The 21,161-nt window shown below is 36.7% G+C and overlaps 1 protein-coding gene across 1 annotated transcript; it reads right to left on the bottom strand.

Annotated features, from left to right (window-relative positions):
- Nucleotides 1-756: 756 nt before the first annotated feature.
- LOC150100715 (phospholipase A2-like) lies at nucleotides 757-16,433 on the bottom strand. Its single transcript, XM_090401978.1, has 5 exons — nucleotides 16,286-16,433; nucleotides 13,224-13,414; nucleotides 9,338-9,497; nucleotides 5,217-5,369; nucleotides 757-857 (listed from the first exon to the last, which is right to left on the bottom strand). Exons 1-5 carry the CDS (start codon nucleotides 16,354-16,356, stop codon nucleotides 764-766), a joined length of 669 nt encoding a protein of 222 aa, XP_090258104.1. The 5' UTR covers nucleotides 16,357-16,433; the 3' UTR covers nucleotides 757-763.
- Nucleotides 16,434-21,161: the final 4,728 nt, after the last annotated feature.

The following is a 21,161-nucleotide window of genomic DNA, read 5'->3' as shown; positions in this document are numbered from 1 at the left end:
TTCTTTTTTTTTTATTTTTGTACATCGGAGAGTTTTCTCTTAAAATACTTAAAATATATTTTCGCCTTCTACTTCAGTTTGTAAATATTCCCACCTTGCTGTACAGATAAGCTTCACATAATGGATTCTACTGTGAATAATACACAAGTTGACTGCTACGTGGCGTGCGGTATATTATTATGTGGATTAGTTTGGTTGCAATGGTCTACTCGGTATATTGTTCACCTGCTGCGCAATTTTTTAATAGCTCTGAGTTAATTGTCTTTTGCTGTCAAACTGGTTTTCTTTTGGATGCTTCTGGTTTACCTTCACAAAGATGAAACATACCTGGTTAAAACTGGAATTGAGTTTCATACCGTTATTATCAGGAAACAGATACTTTTTTAGCTTTGTAATCAACTAAACAGACAGGGGGAAAAGATCTAAATCATAAAATACCAATACGTGTATGTATGAATATAGATTTCCCTTGAAAATCAATCACTGTTGTTAAAGCCCTTTCTACTACTATAATTTCTTTTTCAGCTGATCAAGTATAAATGATTCTGTTTATACAGGACAAATTTTATTAGATGTAATGTTTTTTTTTTAATTAAAAAATAATGATTGTTTATCTTTTGGATAAGCAGTTTAGTTGATAAAATTACTGTTGGTTCATGCTATCATCCAAATGTGCAATATATGGAGTTCTAGAAATAACCATTACTTATATGAAAGCAAAAAATAATCTTTATTTGGCTAGTTTATTTTACAGAATATTATCCTATTTTGAGTAATACTTTGCATCGAAAAACTGCCACATGGGAGGCTGTGAGTAATCTAGTTGGTACGACTGGCAAGTTCTATGGAAAAACAACCTACAAAAATAAATAAATGATATTGTTAGGTTTGTTTTTATTATGAATAACAAAATAGATTAGGGTATATATAGATGGAACATAGACGTGCTACCTGAAACATTGGAATTGGCTGAAATAATTCAAGGTTCATTTGATTTTATACCCACTGCAGCTACCCGAAACTGCGTCATTCACGTTTTTTTTTGCTATAGCAAAAAAAAAAAAACGTTTATTAATTATTAATATATTTTAACGATTCATCCCCCCCCCCACCCGGCTTAGAGCATACCTAAAATATTCAGTGATCTTTTATATGTGTACTATTCCTCGAATTGTTCACGGCCATATTTTAAATGCAGTTTGAAACGAATAGCTGAGTTTGTAAACAGTGTTTCAAAGGCTGCTTTTTCAAAATGAGAGAGAGAGAGAGAGAGAGAGAGAGAGAGAGAGAGAGAGAGAGAGAGAGCATTTCACAGTTACTTCTTGAAGAAGTAATCGTGAAAAATGCTATGATTACGTTAGCAAAAAAGTCTACTATATGTCTGATAAATTTGCTATGATGTTATGCATCAATAGTCTGTGGTGGATGTGCTTATAAAAGTACCTTTCATAGAGTGAAAGCCAAGTCCATGCTTAAGGCTATGTTTACTGGTATTCTATCAAACGCTTGGAAACTATCAACATGGCCCAAGTAAATTTAACCACAAAGCCTAATAATAATGCATATTTAGCCCCTTTTCATTCATATCATATTCTCATGTACATTGTAATTTATCCAATCTGATGCTTGAAGCCTCTTGACAATATAATAATAATTAATATTAATGATAATAAGTTTTTAATTTTCAATTTAAATACTTAAAATTAAAAACGTATTATATAAAATTATACGTAAACTATATTAAATATGAATATTTAAGAATTTTATCATTATATTTTATTTGTATTTCAAAAAGATTATCAGAGTCATTAATACACTATTATGTTAATTATATAACAAAAGTATATTAAGCATTTTTGGGGAAGTTTGAGGCAGAGGGAGCAAATAGGACCCGTCTTTCACATATGCACACCAGAAGATGCGGAATCTGCAGTGACTAGCCTCACCCAACAGATTAAGTCCGCTATAATGGTTGCAACCTTCCAGAAACCTGTTCGAAAGCCTGATCGTTTGCCTGAGGACATTATGGGCCTGATCAGAGAGAAGAGCAGAGCTAGGAAGAGATTTCATGACACTCGCGCACCTCAGGATAAGACAGTGCTTAACAGATTGAATGGAGCAGTAAGAGATGCACTTAAAACACATAGAAACGAAGTTTGGGATAAAAAGTTAGCCTCTATCTCATCTATTGATCACTCTATCTGGGGCCTACTGAGAAACATCAAAAATAAAAACAGATCCCTCCCCCCTATAATCTCAAACCACACAGATGCAGATAAGGCAGAAGCCATACTTAAAAATCTTGAGGATCAGTGCAAACCTTCTTATAACAACATTGATTTCAATCATCTGTACAAAATCCACAGACAGGTTAGGCATGCACTAAACCTCCCGGATACCAGTGCTGATCATATTGCACCCGCATCACCTGTTGAATTATATGATATTATTAAAAAACTTAAGAACAATAAAGCTCCTGGACCAGACAGCATCTCAAACAGGGTGATCAAGCTGCTGCCTCGAAAAGCTATAGTGCATCTGACCAGTATAATAAATGCAATCCACCTGGAAAATGGCTGATGTGATTCCTATACATAAGCCAGGCAAACACCCACACTTACCGCAGAATTATCGTCCAATCAGTCTCATCTCCAATCTGGGTAAGGTTGCAGAGAAGGTCATCCTCTCACGACTCCAAACCTCAGTAAATGACCTAAACATCCTCCCTAAAGAACAGTTTGGTTTTCGACAACACCATAGTACTACCCACAGCAAATCCACAGAATTATGGAATATATCACCACCAGCTACAACTGGCGCCAGTGCACAGGAGCTGTATTCCTAGACCTATCTAAAGCATTTGACAAAATCTGGCATTTTGGACTCCTGCACAAACTTATCTCAGCCGGTATCTCACTAAAAATGGTTCATCTAATCCGTTCATATCTTCAGAATAGATCAATGCAAGTTAAAATTAACGGTTCTACATCGTTCCAGCGCCATATCTTTGCTGGAGTGCCGCATTGATCTCTACTGGCTCCATTGCTGTTTTCTGTATACATGTCAGACATCCCACACAATCCGATGACTTCCATTTTAGCACTATATGCGGACGATACGGCAATACTAACCAGATCTCTCAGACCCCACTTCGTTACCAGAAAGCTTCAAGAAAATCTTCTAAAGCTGGAGGGTTGGTTCTCCAAGTGGAAATTGGAAGTCAACCCCCTGAAAAGCTCAGCCATTCTTTTCTCGAAAAGGCCAATGTCTCCTGCAGGAGATGTGTTACTATTCAATACTAAAATTCCCTGGCAGAAAGAAACAAATTACCTGGGTATGATTCTCGACAAAAAGCTATCTTTCAACCAACATATCAAGTCTGCATGTGCAAAAGCATCTAAAGCCATAGCTCAGATCTACCCGCTAATTAATAGAAATAGCAAACTCAGCAACAGAATCAAATTGCAGCTATACCAGATGACGATTCGTCCTATAATCACCTATGCCTCTCCAGCCTGGAGCCACACCTCTAATACTAACAATATTAAGATACAGCGAGTGCAGAACAAGTGCTTGAGAATGATTTTGAACGCCCCGTGGTATGTTAGAAACAGCTCCACAAAGACACAAATATTCCCTATATTCTCTCTTATCTACAATCCTTAGCTTCCAAATTTTTTCTAAAGATGTCCACACATCCCAACGATTTGGTTCAACAAGCTGCAGCATACGAGCCAACGGACATATTCAAATATAGAAGACCAAAGACTATATTAGCCTCCTACAGCGATACATAATATCCATGCCCATTCAGGGCGAGCAAACTGCTCGTAAATTTTATCCTCACTGTAACCACGACAGATAGCGGGGAATATGAAAAGCATTTTGCTTCACCCTTAAAGAATAAATATCAATTGTCAATTTGAGGCAGATGGATACCAATCAAAAGTCCTTTTTAGGACTTCCAAGGTAACAAATGGCGATGCTGTAGCCAATGAAGTTTTAACTCAGGCTTGGCTATTGCCGTTACCCAGCCATGACTAGATCTTTTTAGCTCAACAACACTCCATCCATACAGATTCACTTCATTCAGATGACGGGATAAAGAGTCAAGGACTCAGTCCATCTCCCAGTTCTTTTAAGAACTTGAGGCAGATGGGGATGCTGGCTCATATTTATTAATTAATAATGCTCACCACAAATCTAAGTAGACTAAGAGTTTTGGGGTAGCTGGGATTACTGGCCTATCCAATATATTTATTAATACCCTACAGGTCTGATTTAGTAGAATGAGGGTTAAGTTTCCTCAGAGAGTGTTGGCCAACGTGGTCCTTATCCGGGAAGCTTTGGTGGATGATTTTCCGTGGAATATGAGCGGTGGTAGGGTGAGCCTGTCAGTGAGAAGAACCAAAGCTGAATTATGAGTTAAATGATCCATCGGGTCATTCATGAGTTTGGTGATCTGACGGATCGCCTGAGTTTTTAAAGGCCTTTACTTTTGATGATGATTAGTTTCCTTTCATCCAAACGGATGGCAGGGGGCAGCTATGCTACCATACTAGGGAAGTGACTATGAGCAAGGTGGTTCCTCGTTGCCTTCCTTGCCATACTATATTGGCTGTATGTTCACCGGTCCGGTTTGCCTGTTTGTGGGATGAAAAACCCCAGGATAAACTGAAGAAAAAACCCTACTGTCCACTCCCAAAACTGGCTAACTTGGCTATGGCTGAGGAAGATCCTTTAGCTCCTCAAGTCTCTGACGGGAATCGAACCTAGGACACTCCTTCCCCAGGCATATGGTTGCGAAGCGCAAAGCCACTAGGCTAACCGCGCGGACCTTTTGCATCGTCTGATTTATGGATGTGACGAAGCAGTTAAGTCACTTGTTGCAATGAGTAGCTCAGCTTGTCATTTGTCCCTTTCTTCGGATTCAGGGAACAAATTCATTGGAATCTCTAGACCCGCCACTTCTCCCTTTGGCCTTATCGTAGCATGTGCGCAATAAAAAATAAATTTGTGATTTACGAAGTTATGGGAGCATTCGGATTACCCTAGTTTATTTATTTATTTATTTTTGTTTTGAAGCAAGACATGTTGAGATGTGTTGTTAGTTTGATAATGTTGCAAAACCTGAAAATATTTTTTATTTTATTTTAGATCTCCTAGCCATATCAAAGTTAACAACTTTTACTAATAATAATATTAATAAATATTACCATTTGTATTCCAAACATTTCTCTATGGGGTAATCGTTCTTGAAACACCGAGCATGCAATATATTAAAATATATTCTTCCGATAGCATCAGCCGATGCTTTATGGGCGTCCAGAAGACACTGCTGGAATTTCGAATCGCATGAGCAATGGCTTCTGTAAGAAAGTGAAATGAAACTAAAATTCGACCAAATCCTACAATCAAGTTAAAAATATGAAAAAACGACACTTTAGCCATAGTGTTTGAATGGACTGTATGGTGCTGTTATTTAAAATTTACGTGGGAATGATTTGCGACAGAATATTTAACTGATGGGCCATGCGGGCTTTTTTAGGATGCAACGTGAAAGCTAAATGTGAGTATGAAAAGAAACTGGCTCTTCAAACTAAAGACAACCTCAAAGAATTCTATCGGACATGCTGCAAGTAAAAGAAAGGAAAATATGAAAGAATAACTCTACTGAATTGCAGATGGTGTGGGGATGACAGATGCAGAAGAGGTTGTTCAATTAATGAGTGCCCGTTTTGCTAAAAGTTATCAACCTGGTGTATACAACATTGATTTCACTGCTACCTCTTCACTGGATGAAGAAGTAGCAGTGAACTGAGGAAGATCCTTCAAACTCCTCAAGTCTCCGACAGGAATCGAACCTAGGACACTCCTTCCCCAGGCATATGGTTGCGAAGCGCAACGCAACTAGACTAATCTCGCGGACCATTGGATTTTGCAATGGTGTATCCATGATACTTTTGGATTTTGCTAAGGCTGTTGACAGAATTCAGCATGGAAGACTGTTACATAAACTGGAGAATATGGGATTAGATTATAAAATATTAACGTGGTTAAGAGGATGGTTGACTGATAGAGACTATTAGAGAGTGGTGTACGGGAGATGTGAGGCTGCAACATTTACGACAAGAATCGGTCCGCTGTTATTCAATCTGTACATTCATGATATTGGGAAGGATTTGATAAGCGACATACAGCTATTTGCTGATGGTGCAAAGATAGTTAGGGTAATCAGGAATGCGTCAGATCAAGTGAATTCAAATTAAGTCTGCAGTACTTGCAGAACTGATTTGAATAAGATGGAATTGTGGGCATGGAAAATGGATGTCAGTAAATGTAAAGTCATTCACTTTGGCATGTTAGATATCCAATATCGTATTATATTGGGAATTATTATAGAAGAAACTGATTAGGCTAGGGATCTTGAAGGTTAGTAGATAGGAAGTTGAAGTTCAGGGACGGTGTATCAAATATCGCAAATACAACTCAAAAAATAAATAAATAAATAAAGACAATTCACATATATAGTTAAGGATGCCATTTTGCCTCTTTACAAAGCCTTGATACAACCTCACATGGACTACTGCGCGCAGGTCTGGTTTCCGTTGTGATTCTGATACAGTGGAGAGAGTACAAAGGAGAGTATTAAAAATGATATCAGAATTGTGAAACATTGATGATGAAGGCAGGTTGAGAATTTGTAGACTGCCGACACCGGCAAACAGGAGAAAGAGGGGTGATATGATTGAGATTTACGAACTTCTGAAAGGGTCATACAGGATTTCAGTTGATGGAATTTTTCAACATAAGGGTGGAGAAAGGACAAGAGGGCATCCTTGGAAGCTGAGAATGAATGCCGCTAAGAAAGGAAGTGAGGACTAGATTTTCTCTCGTAGGGTGGTGCGTGATTGGAATGAATTGCCATTGAATGTGGTATGCATAATCAGTGTGAATGAATTCAAGAATACGTGTGATAGCTGGGCATGTAGCATGTGGCTTCCCTCTATGAGTCCCTGACTCCCTGGAGGTCTCTCTTAATAATAGTAATCCACTCTAAACCATAGATTTCAAATAAGGATGCGCGGAAGCGGAATTTGGCGAAAGCACCGAATCTAATATGTTCATTAAAAATGACAAAAATTTTAATGCGTATTACCTACTCCTACTATATTACGAAAATTTAACTCAAACGTCTCAGATAACTGCCTCTTCTGCTACCAATTAGGAACGGTCCGGCATGTCTACTTGGAATGCCCAGTCAACACTAAATTAATCAGTTTGACTCGGGAAATGGCAGCTCTTACCTGTGGTAATCTTCATACAGAAGAGGAATATTTCAATCTCGTCCATGTGGAGCCAAATAACCATTCATTCTGCAATTACCTTTTCATCACCGCAAAAGCGGTAATATACAACTTCTACCTCAGACATACAAGACCAGACAGCACAGCAACTTCACAGAGAGAGGCAACTGACCAACTCACTGCAGCCTTCCAACAAAAGGTGAGATGTCGGATCCTACACGAACATCACTACCATAGGCAAAACAACACCTTAGATCTTTTCCACCAAGAATGGAATCCACGGAATCAACTCCTGGCTGAGCAGGGCGACTGCATTATAATCCAATTTCCAGCATAGAAGTGACACCTTTACCCCCCCCCCCCCAAAAAAAAAGAAAGGGGGAAGAAAGAAGGATTGTTGTGCTTAACAGTGCGAAAGTTAATCAGCTGGCACTCTCATGTTAATAGATAATATTGTGCAATAGTAACTTCTATGTTCTTCCACATTTATGTTCTTATGTTAAAACAAGATCTTATGTTATCATGTTAAAATAACTCTTAATGGCTTTAATTTATTTTAAAAAAAAAAAATGTAATTAGCCTTATAAGTGACTTCGATGTAACATACCTCAACAAGAGTATGTAACCTCTCTGTCTGACTGCAGAGAACCAAAAACCGGTTAATCCTGTATATAAGATTGTTATGTTTACAATAAAAAAAAAAAAAAAAAAAAAAATATCTATATATATATATATATATATATATATATATATATATATATATATATATATATATATATATATATATATATATATATATATATATATATAATGTTTTGCATCGAAGTTGTCTTACTTTGAACTACTTTGAGTTGTCTTACTTTAAGGTTTCACTGGCTTGAAAGCCGTTTTTAAACTATTGATTCTTATCGGAGATCAAGCAGAAATATTAAAATGTCAAGAATTCGATGGCAAAGCAATTCCGTTTCAGAGAATTGTATTTTTCATAAGTGAACAGCAGCCGGTGCGTAAGAGCCTAAATGTGCTTATTTTACAGACCAATCCATATTCATGACTATTTAAGAAACTTGGAAAGTTATTTAAGGAGTGCAAGCTAAGGCAACTTCGAAGCTCTTCAAGTTTCTATATATATGTATATTCGGCTACGAAATTAGCATGTATCGTCAATAGCTTCTATTTCTGCTTATTTGACGTTTTCATAAAAAGAGAAAATAAAATTTTGTTTTCCATGAACATAATAACTGTAAAATTTTTAAGTATACAGATCCGAGAAGCTTTAATTTGAAATAAGTGAGATATTATAATGGAGGATATTATGGATCCGTTCATATTTTATAACCAAATAAAAAAACAAAGAACTTAACAAAGCTCTATAGTTTAATAATTAATTATACACCCACCGAGAGATCACTTCCAAGAATTTAACTTCCTGAAAGTTACATCGTTGAACGAACGGAATCCACCAGATGGAAGAAAAATTAAATCCACAGTGAAATGCGATGTTTAATACCCTTGGAGGGTAATGGATGGCAATGCTGTAGCCAATGAAGTTCTAACTGAGCTCGGCTATTGCTGTTACCCTCCTGCCATGATCAGAGCTTCAATAGCTCAATAACACCTTATCCCTACACTGTCCTCTACAGATAACGGGGAAGATGAAAAGCATTCTTGCTTTGCCCCTTTAAGCCAGTCCTTATAAGCACTATAAGGACATTGAACGAGCTTTTGTCTTCACTTCTGGCTGTAATTTTTTGAACATGTCAATTTGACGCATGGTGGTTCAAGCTAGTAAAACGTACTTAATGCGAATATATAATTAATGAAAAGAATATACCGGGTGTGGGTAGATTTCGTGTTGTTTAAATAGCCAAGGTAACATCAATTCTTGTCTTGTTCTCATAAGTTCACTCCAAGAAATAAAAAATGATATTTTTCATTTCTTGGAGTAGCATAGATGCGTTTCAATTTATTGGTCAAGTCTCTTTAATGGATTCAAAAGGCTTTTTGGTAATACAAATATGAGCACCTACTTTGTATACCATCCATCATTCTTCAGTCCATATTTTTCTTCTTTGCTCGATATTGTATCATTGCAATAATCGTGTTCTCGGCAGCAAACATCTGTCTCCATCTCTGGACCGAGGTCGTCATAGTTATCAGCAACATCTCCATCTCCACACCACTTTGTGCCTGAAAATAACATTGAATGAATCATATCGGTTTGTTTATTTAAGTTAATACTACAGGTGTTTTCATATACTTAAGGAAATTATCAATTAAAAATATAACGATATATTGAGATCAATTTGCACCCGAGACTACTTAAAGAATTTGACAAGCAATTAGTAAAATACTCAGTTTATGCTTGGTCAAGCACATCTTTCTAGATTAGATATTCATAAAAATTCTACTTGATTAAAGTGACAACTTTCTGAATACATTCATACTATTTCAGACATTAAACACACTGAGTTAGGGACCGCGAGATGGCGGCACTTGTTTGCCAGTCTTTTCACTGGATGCCACTTAACGAAAATTACTGCTGTAGATCAGCTAAGGATTTCATTCTTCTGTTTTTATTACTTTTATATTTATATACATTTGTATTTTTATTTATTTATATTATCTGGTAGCTCGTTCTGGAGACAAATCATTAAGAGAATTTCCAACTATCTGGAGTGCATGTCATTACAATTATGAAGACTGAACAAGTCTGGATTACAAATAATAAATCTAAATAAGGGAGTGTATGTAGCACAGTGGAAGTGGTGTGTGCCATCCTCAAGACTGGTTCGTCCGAAGTTCAATTAACCTAGGTTCAATTCTAGTCACAGACTACAGGAACTTTTTCTAAGCCATTCTTCGACATGTTCCCGAGCTAGTTGATCTCTGGCACTGGTAGGCGGTTTTTTCTCCCATAAATTCTGATGATTCGTCCCGTAAATCGACTGTAGAATTCATACTATTTCAGACATTAAACACACTGAGTTAGGGACTACGAGATGGCGGCACTTGTTTGCCAATCTTTTCAGTGGATGCCACTTAAAATTAGTGAGACAGTCTTAGCCTAGCTATCTCTGATTGACTTCCAGTGGAAAGTGAACTATCCACTCTGTCTCCAAAAATTAGATTGGGCTAAAGCGGCCTCGCTTATTCCCTATCAGGGAATAAAACGCAATAACTTTTTTTAAATCTAAATATACACAATTTCGAGCATGTCATGAATTTCGTTATTCATGACAACTATGGTGTATATGTGTATAAATATATTATACCATAGAATTTTTAAAAATAAGAAACCTAGAAAAATGAATTTAACAAAATATGTTAACAATACTAGGTACCTCGTTTCATTTGCTTGTTCAGTCTGCAGAAAATGACAATATTGCTTTAGAATATTTTTTTATTGTTTTAGAATATATTTGGAATATTTTTAAGTTGCTAACAATCGTTGAAGAGTAATAAGAATAAATAAAATTTAGCATTGCACATTATGCAATATATCGAACACCAGTGCAAACAACTTGGCAGACAGTACATGGCGACGGATCGCCATTTTTAAAAAGTCCTGTTTTAAGTCATAAAATATCTGCCCGTATTTCATTAGATCAGTTGATGCTGTATATTTACTTCATACCTTCTTGACGGGACCCACACGAATTTTCTTTGGGTGGTCCTCTGCTGGGTTTTTTTTCTTGAAGCTTCAACACTCTGAAGAACCTACCTGTATCTTCGGATACACAACCCATCAAAAATATCAGCAGTATTAAGATTATGTTACCTAATAATAAACATTAAGCTTAAGGGAACACACTCCCTGGCATTCATGAATTCTCTACATAATATGGACCACCCACCACTTAGAAGACATAGGCGCCGCCCAAGTGTCTATATATTCGCCTTTTATTGGTCCAGCTTGATAAGGTTTCATTGACCTGACAGCTGTTTCGAACTAGTTGGTTTTCCTCAGAGATCAGGCAGAAATCTTAAGAAAGCAAAAACTCTCGTTCACTGCTAAGGAACTTGAAATGCATTTTTCAAGAGAGATGTATTTTTCGTAAGCGAACACGCGTCGGTGCGTAAAAGTAATTAAGAAAAATAAGGAGCAAAAAGCTTCAGTTCTGCGATGTAAAAATATATGCGTGGGCTGTTAAATAAGTAATATGACTAATTTTACTGTGGCGAAACTACTCATCACAATATTAATTTCTGTGGAATAAAGAAATGTTGCTGTCTGTATTAATTAACAAAAGAGGTTGATAGATGGCGTATACGGACTGATGTGCCAGAGTGTCACGTGACTAAACGCAAGCTTGTTTCGGAGTCCCTTCGAGGCGCGACCAGTTTACGAAATGGAAGCGTCCTTGGAACAGCGTTATGCAATTAAATTTTGTGTGCGTTTGCAAAAATCGGCATCGGAGAATTCTAACATGATACGCGAAGCTTTCCACGATGAAGCAATGTCGAGGGCAAGTGTTTTTCGCTGGCATAAAACTTTTAAGGAAGGAAGGTAAAATGTGGAAGATCTTGAACTTGAGGGAAGACCTTCAACGTCCATCACAGAGACAATGATCAACACAGCAGCGATTATCATCAAGCACGTCAAAAGGAAGCGTCCATTGCTGAAGAATGGCTTCTTATTGCACCACGATAATGCAAGGCCACATATTGCTGGTTGTGTAGTGGACGTTTTGCAGAAGAACAACACAGATATCCTACCACACCCTCCATACAGTCCTGATCTCGCACCATGCGATTTCTGGCTGTTTCCTGAGCTCAAGAAACCACTAAGAGGCCGCCATTTCGAAAGCAACAAAGCATGTGTAAAAGCTGCGGAGGCGGTTTTGAAAAAACTCTCAAAAAACGGATTATCACATGTGTTTAAGTGGACGCAACGTTGGGACAAATGCATCGCGTCTCATGGTAGTTGCTTCGAAAAAGACCATGTAAATTATGACGGTTAAAGGTAATCTGTTTTCTGTATAAATATAGTATTATTACTTATTGAACAGCCTACGTATATATCAAGCAGATATTACGTAACTTTCACAATTTCTAGATTTAGCTTTGAAATAATGCTGGATCTAATATCCACTTGATTTATACAATTTTACATCGCCAAACTCAAGCCTTTTGGCTCTTTATTTTAGTAATAGACATTAAGTTTCATATCTTAAAGGTAAGCTTTAAGCAGATGGCAAATGAATAGAAGATATTACTAAAAACTTAACGTTTTAGAACTTGATAGGCTGGCAGTATTCGCCTCTTACCACCTTAACTAGGATTTATTTGTAAGTACTAATATTTAGTTGTGTATATGCATGTACTATGGCATATTTTGCTGAGATGTATAGGCCTGAAAATTTGAACAAAAGAATCCTGAAAGATCATGGGAATCTCTGGAAAACTCTGCACAGCCTTATGACACCGGCTAATTCATCTTTAATTGAAAAGATTCTTCGTCCTAGACGGGATGCGAACCCAGGTCTTTTCAACCAAAGGTATCATCAAGACTGCTGACATACAGCCGCTCCAGTAGGATTCTTTAAAGCCATTAATACCATAATGCTGTAATACAGTAAGTTAACATAACGGATAAGCAATTAAATTGATTATCTTTGATTTGGATGCGTTGTACTGTACTGTACTATGCTTATTTCAAATGGTGACAAGTAAATAGGAATTTTTTGTATAGAGTTACGGAATTTTCTTATTTTGGAGGTGATCTGTATAGTGCGTAGTGTAGTATGTTGTAGTATATCTGAATACTTGGGTAATTTCGTAAAATTTCCCAATCCAATTCTATATACTAAATAAAGCATCGAATTACATGTTCATAGACGTGTGAATGTATATCACATTTCTAACTGACCTTTTGCATATTTTAATTATATTTCAACTAAAAAAAAACTTTACCTGGAAATATAACTAAATAATTGAAGATACTTGCTGTGCTGGCCAAAGAGTACTCGCTTGCTTCAACCGAACCACTCATTTTTAGCTGCGAGAACTGAACACATTGATTGACTAATGTACTCATGGATGGACTGTCTACTTCATGGATGCTTAAGGGCTCCACAACTTGCAGAACTTCTTCAATTGTGTTCCTTAAGTGAAACAATAATGGAAGAAATGAACAGACATAAAGACAAAGACATTATTTTTAAATATATAATCAATACTGTATGCATATACCATAGCATATACCATGTACCATAGCTCCTCACTGGTGCGTGAAGGGCTATGGTAAATGCATACACACACAGACGATTTTGTTGAACATCAATGTGAGACCTAGCGGTCAGGGCTGCATATATTATGATTAGAAGACTTAAGCCAAACACGGGAAGCAACTCTAAATCACATTTTACCTTCAGACTTCATCATTGGAACAAAATACTCATAAAAAGTTTTGTATATCAGCTGCAGATTCCATGGACGTGTTTATCCACCAGACGAGACGAACTGGTAGCATAACTCATCGCATTGTATGACTGATTTCCATTGCTCCAGAGTGGTCCATGATCACCTGACCATGCCGATGGACAATACTCATTATTCATCAAAGACTGGGGGCTGTAGCTCTTCCCTGAAAATTCATGTCATGGCTCTCTTCTCATCATGGAAGCACTTGCTGTTGCCCCATCTTCATATGCCAAAATAAAAAGTAACTAGCATTCCCTAAGGAGACATCGGCTTCTATCATTAGTACCTCAGATATACCTGATTGTAATTCGGGTTCAGACCTGTAGATTACAATATTTTCAGCACGTTACCACATATGGACCTCGAAATGCTTAACATCTGTGCAAAATATCACGGATGCCTTGAGCAGAGTTACCAGATTATCTAACTACTCAGCTCTCCCATGATACTAAATATATGATAAATTTGCATCGTTTCATGAGTGAATGTAATATTGAAAGACGCTTAATTATTATTCTCCTCTAAAATCTTATTATACAATGCTTGCAAAGAAGGCAATGGAGATAACAGTGTGAGGAACAAACATCCATGGTGCTCACCTTAATAAGATATAATACCGCCTTAAATTAAAAAAAAAAAAATCAGCTAACGCCTTTTTATTCCCGTATACGGGGAGTAGGCGAGGCCATTCAGCCCTATCTAACTTTTGGAGACTGAGTGGGCAGTTCAATCTCCACTGGTACCAATCAGAGATAGATGGCCTAAGGCTATCACTAATTAAGCAGTACACAGTGAAGAGAGACGGCTCAAATGTGCCGCCATCTCGTGGTCCCTAACCCTAACACAATATATTTAATGTCTGAAATAATGTGGGTTCTACGGTCGATTTTTTTGAGTTTACGGGACGAAAAACCCAAGTTTCCGGGAGGGAAAACCCACTTGTCCGTGTCAGAGATCGACTAACTCGGGAACCGGTCGAAAAAAGGCTTAGAAAAATTTCCTCTAGTCCGCGACTAGACTCGAAACCAAGTCTTCCTTCGTGCGGCCAAGCGCCGTGGTGTGCAAACGCCACATCCGCTGAGCTACACAGGCTCCAGAAACCCGGAAAAAACCCATAGGACAGCCTTTCGTTGCGATAACTGAAGCAATCTTATCGGGCATACTTTCCACAATCATATGATAGAGAAATGGGAATTTTGGACCATTCTTCCTGCAGGCATGTCATGAGTTCCTGTACTGATGTGGGGAAGACAGGCGTAGGGGGTTGTAGTAGGGGGAAGTAGCAGGGAGACAGGTATGTGTAGAGGAGTGGAGTAGAATAGCCTTCCCACGATGAGTCCTTGGACTTTTTGGAGGTGTCAGAAAAATAATCAGCTAACGCCTTTTTATTCCTGCATAAGGAGTAGGCGAGGCCGTTTTAGCCCTATCTAACTTTTGGAAACTGAGTGGGCAGTTCAATCTCCACTGACAGCCAATCAGAGATATCTGGCCCAAGGCTATAACTAATTAAGTGGCACGCAGTTAAGAGAGGCTTAACAGGTGCTGCCATCTCGTGGTCTCTAACCCTAACACTCGTATTTAATGTCTGAAATAATGTGGGTTCTACGGTCGATTTTCTTGAGTTTATGGGACGAAAAACCAGAGTTTCCGGAAGAAAAAACCTGGTTGCCCATGTCAGAGATCGACTAACTCGGGAACCGGTCGAAAAAAGGCTTAGAAACAGTTCCTCTAGTCGGCGACTAGAATTGAACTCCGATGCTCTTTCTTCAGGCAGTTTATCGCTAAGGAGTACAAACACCACTGAGCTACACAGATTCATGTTCTTAATATATTTTAGCTTAAACGAATAGTAAACACAGGTTATAAGGTTAAAATACTGTAACTGGATCGCAGATTTTGGATAGTTATTAAACGTTGTGGTTTTAGTTCGAATCACGTCTTTTTTTCTTTTTTTTTTTAAATTAAAGGTGAAGCATCTGGTCTCATATGGTGGTGAAAATGTTATTCCTCCCGGAAACTCGGGTTTTTCATCGTGCAAAACAGGCAGATCAGTCATTAGAACGTACACAATTAACAGATATAATACGCTGGCCTCATAATGTTTCAGTTGCTCCTGCCGAAAATCCAAATAAACCAAACCAATCATTGAGGGATAAAATGGACGAAAATCTTACGATGGAGGAGAAATCGAGTAGCAAAGATTATGTGCAATAATTGCCATATGAAGTGATCTGAATACGATTTTGAGACCTTTTGCAACAAGCTGTATTCCCTTGAATGTTTTGTGGGCCTTTCAGTGCTTTCATTGTCCTGTTTTCCATACTGTGGAAATTATCACTATATGGTATATATATTAAGCAAGAATAAGCTTATTTGATCATGCCAAAGGAAATACATTTAATTCCATTCATGATAAGAATTGTTAAATAAATGAACACCTGGATCTCCATTTATCATTTCATGTTGAGGGAGTAAACTGCGCATGTCTTAGTATTACGCATCACAACTGATAAGAGATTGCATTAGGAATAAAATTTATACAAAACACTCACCTGTCCCCATAAAGATAGCATCTCAGAATATTGCGCCTTCCATCACGGAAATCATAAGAAATTTCAACCATTCGGTGTCCATCTTTTTCTTTATACGTTATGGTTTCGCACAGGACAGAGAAAAATGTTTCCGTGGCAATCGCGACAAAGATTGTGCAGACGAGTTTGACATTCATGCTCAACTCTGCAAAAAAAATGTAAATCAGGAGATAGCGACGTTTCAATTACTCAAAATATTTTCCGTGAGTCTGAAGTGGATTATAACATCTTGTATAATGAAACCTGTGGATTATCCATAACTATAGAATAACACGTATGCCACATTAAAAATAAATTTATTATGTAAATATTTTTTTATTCAGTTCCTCTTTGTTGTTTGCTGTTTGTAGTGATGATGTCTTACGTATCGTAAGACATCATCACGTACATGATCTTCTATATACATGTTGGCGTGCATGTTGTTCTATAGTTTATAACTGTCAATACTACCCTATTCAACAACTCATATCTATCCAGTTATGATATTAACCAACATAACTATTAGATGATTACCTTATGACTAATATTGGAACTTTGGGTTAATCATATTAATTGATTTATATTTAATTTAATTTAATTCATTAACTGATATCATTTGATGAGCTAGTGGTGGCTGTCAAATGATCGCACATAATAGGATAGGGTTGTGATTTGCCTTCGCAAGGAAAATCTCGAATGAAAACTTTGTCAATATCATTTGTTATTAATTCATCTGGAAAAGCTTATCTTAGATGTTTCTCCTAAATATTAATAAACGGGTGTACGGGCCTGTTCTTTAACCGATATTCTAATTTGTAATGTTCTAAGATGCTCAGATCGAGCTCCGTACTAAGAAGCAGAACCACTGCATTCTTATAGGAGGATGATCTGAAAAGTTCTCAACCTAACAATGAAAAAACAAATTTATAATTTCAAAATTATTTTTATTTTTCCAACATAATCTCTCTTAAGACTAATACATTTATTCCAGCGATTCTCCAGCGCCATTATCCCGTCAATGTAGAGGTTCTCAGTAAGATCTGAAATTCCGGAATCATAACAGGTTCCTCTGTAGTTGCTGCATGTATAAGCAATATCTGAACAACATTCTTGTCCGCACGGGCAAGATTCACCCGGTAACACTGTGGATGTGCAAGTTCCACTTTGCACACAGGTTGCGTTAGTAGCAGGGCATGAAATGTAAGTGTCATAACAACATTCCATGTCGCAAGGACACTCTTCGTTATAAACAATCGAATTGCATGCACATGTTCCTGTTTCAACGCATGTTCCTCTGAAGCAAGAAAAAGACCTTGTCGAACAACACTCCTGCCCAGATGGACAAGAATAACAGGATAACTTTAAATCCGATGTGCAAGTTCCATTTGCAACACACATTCCTCCTTTATCTGTACACGATCTAAAATTCTTAGAGCAACATTTTTGTCCACATGGACATTCATATGACAACATTTCATTACAATCAGAAGTTCCGGTTTCCTTGCATATCGCACCATTGTCAGTGCACCATGAAGATCTATTCGAACAGCATTCCTGTCCACATGGACACGTGTAGTAAGTTCGTTTTGAGTCGCATGGACAAGTTCCATTTTCTACACAAGTTAAAGATTCCCTGTAAGTGATGCATGAATAATAACTATCCGAACAGCATTCTTTTCCAAATGGACACACACCATTGACTATCTTTGAAGAGCATGGACAAGTTCCGTTAGCAACACAATCACCTCGATAGCTGCTGCATGATTCATAGGTTTATGTTCGAAAATACATAATTAATGATTATTATTAAGAAAATTATAATAATAATAATAATAATAATAATAATAATAATAATAATAATAATAATAATAATTTTTTAACAATAATAGTTTATTATCTCTCAAATAATTACATGAATATACTAAAATGTAGGAAACAATGCAACTTTTTCTTGCAAATGGTTCAGTAAAAATGATAATTACTCGTATATCATTATCATTTGCAGAATTTCTCATTGACACGAGTAAAAAGTGTGTATTATTACCATTAATAATAATCATAGTAATGCTTTACGTTCAATAACTCACAAGTTAAACAATATTACTTATGTTGCAGTTTACATAATAATAGTTTTTTTAAATTTAAATTGTAAATTAAATATATAATTTTAAACTTAAATATATGACTGAAGTATTATTTATCACATTTTCTGTTTACTACTAGAATTCATTACAGAATGTTAAATAAATAATGTTAGATAAATACTATTACTAGGATGTTATGTCTCAACTGCATCCTCGAAGCTTTGCTCATCTGAGGATGACACTGGTTACATATATATTATTGATTTGGTTGCTGTGTTGGAAGTAGGCAGGTGTTTGGGGGGTTAAATAAATGATCTGAAAGGTCTGATCAAAGTGAAATTGCCGATATATTCTGGTGTTATTGCATCTGTCTTGATGATCCACATTCTTTTTTATTGTGGGCTTCTTTTTGAGCTAATTAGGAGGCTTTATTCACAGTGGCAGCCTTTCTATGTCTTCTGAGCTTTTAATTTGTATCCGCTTTGAAGTTTGTGACTTCCTTATGAATATCTTGGCATCTCTGGTCCACAAAAATTGGTAATTTTTTTCCATTTTTGATTTTCTTGCTTGGTACAACAGATTCTGGTTGAATGGTGTTAAATATTCGGATGGGAGGTTTGGGGTATTGTCTTCCTGTGCGTTCAAGTCCTTGGCAACTGGTTTTTTCTGCCTGCTGGCTTTTATGAGATTGTCTCTTGTGGACTTCTCTTAGGACGAATTATGACTGGTGCAGGTCGTGGCAAGCCTTGGTTTTTGCTCTTCCTAGGAATTCGATTTACGGTCTGAATGTCGTTAAGCTGAAGGGGTATATCAATTGCATGGCCTAATTTTAAAACCACGTCTCTCAGGTTTTCTGTAGGTCCTTTTCAGGAAGACAGTTTATGACAAGATCTTCTTTATTCTGTTGCTGATTTAAACGTTCGTTTTGTAGATTTAGAGAATGAAGTTCTTGACGGAGTTTGGATGTATCTTTCATCAAATTGTATTGCCTGTCATTTAGTGCGTTAATGCTCTTTTTAATGTCTTTTACCGTTTGCAACACTTCTATCACTGCTAAATTATTATGTTTTACCAAATCTTCATATTCACTAGATTTGTTTGTTATTTGTTCGTTCTGTTTATTAAGGAGTTCTCAAGATCTACTAAACTGGCTTTTATGGGCTCTAGACCGTTTCCTACTAGTATATTTAAAGAGTTGAAATTATAGAACTCACCTGCATTTTTTGTCTGTTCAGTTCCTGGTCTGATTTTGCCTCCGGTATAATCGGCTGTGTTGTAGATGGCTGTTTTAGTGCGTTTCTTTGTTCTTCCTACAGAGTAGGCACTTCCATTCTTCGCGTGTTACATCGGATTTATATTTATGTTGCCCGGTTGTTTCTGAAAAGCCAGCACATTTAAAGTGTAGAATCCTACTGCATTTCGTACAAGTTATATTATTTCCGTTTGAGGATAAATCCTCCAGACATTTGATACACTTCATGACTCACCTTTCTTCCCTTAGGCAGTTGGCGTGATTGTAAAGATGACGGCGTCCTTTGTTCTTTGCTCATTGTTGACCACGGTCCTCTCTGTTCACTTTTCAACACTTCAAAATTTGGTTTCTTCTTAGCCGATCTCGTTGAAGTTTATATCACTGTCTTCGGCGTGATAAGTAGGGTTACTTGGGAACACTTTCAACTTAAAACAGGAGTTGGAATCACTTTAAAACAATAAAAAACTGGAGCAGCGATATCGCCGTGCGCCCGTTCGTATGCCTACACAGCGCTCTCATAATAATAATAATAATAATAATAATAATAATAATAATAATAATGATGATGATGATGATGATGCTTTAACTAAAATAATTTTTAAAAATTTAATGGTAATTCATAATAAAAATGAATAAATAATACATAATGAATCGAATTAATAGTGAAAACGAAAATAGTTAACAAAACATAAATAATTCTACACATCGCATATATTTACGTTAAAGAGAAAAATAATTTGAGAGAGTTTCCAAAGTATCATATTATTTATGATACTTTGGAGATACGTCTTTAGCCTTTTGGAAATGGCGTTTGTTTTCAAAGAGCTAGACAACCAAAGAAAGACCATTATTAATTTGATTCTAGTTGTTTATTACACATGCTTTTTTAGACCTTTCTTCGCCGATTCTTGAGTTCGTTTATGTTAGTCACGAGCATGTAAGGTTTCTTTCTTCATTCCCTCCCTCCCGTCTCAAAAATCCACCTTACAACCACTATTACAGACATACGAGTGTTTGTGTTTACAGCCACGTAAACTCTCTTTTCTGAAAGCTTCGATCCATTGCGAGCTTAAACTCACTATCAGTGAAGACATAAGGAGTTGCTGACAAGCAGTTAGATATATTCGAACTGCTTGTCAGCAGAAGTCTGTTAATTTTTATCTGTTAGGTTTACTTAGCATACGTTTTGCTTTATATTAATACGTTTAGTCAAAGTAAAAACAAATACAGAAATGATTGGAAAATAATGTGTTTTTCATAATGGATATGCATGTATAGTGACGTCATTCAGCAAAAGTTGAATATAAAGCAGTTTCTGGCTTATACACTTCAAACGGGTTTTCTTTGCCACAATTCTGACATTAAAAACGTACAGTCTCAATAAAACCAAAATTCATATTAGTCTAATCTTCATTATCATTTCGAACTGTTTTTTGTCACTGTACACTTACAGCTGATTGTTTAAATGAATTCCTCAACGAGATTTGAACCTAAGAATGGGAACGGCAATTATTATACAATA

This window comes from Typopeltis vanoorti, chromosome 12 (genome assembly GCF_054136105.1).
Source record: "Typopeltis vanoorti isolate ZY-2024b chromosome 12, IOZ_Tvanoo_1.0, whole genome shotgun sequence".
Lineage (NCBI taxonomy): Eukaryota > Metazoa > Arthropoda > Arachnida > Uropygi > Thelyphonidae > Typopeltis > Typopeltis vanoorti.
Note: the sequence above shows the minus strand (reverse complement) of the source record. Positions and strands in the feature narration are given on the sequence as shown.

What these genes read in the sequence shown, in the direction of transcription:
- LOC150100715 (XM_090401978.1), bottom strand. Translation starts at nt 16,356, where the DNA reads ATGGTTGAAATTTCTTATGATTTCCGTGATGGAAGGCGCAATATTCTG. An exon ending in TTATTTAGTTATATTTCCAG is followed by an intron (nt 9,498 to 13,223) that starts GTAAAGTTTTTT and finishes TGTTATTTTCAG; the next exon opens with GCACAAAGTGGTGTGGAGAT. An exon ending in AATGATGGATGGTATACAAA is followed by an intron (nt 5,370 to 9,337) that starts GTAGGTGCTCAT and finishes ACTTTCTTACAG; the next exon opens with AAGCCATTGCTCATGCGATT.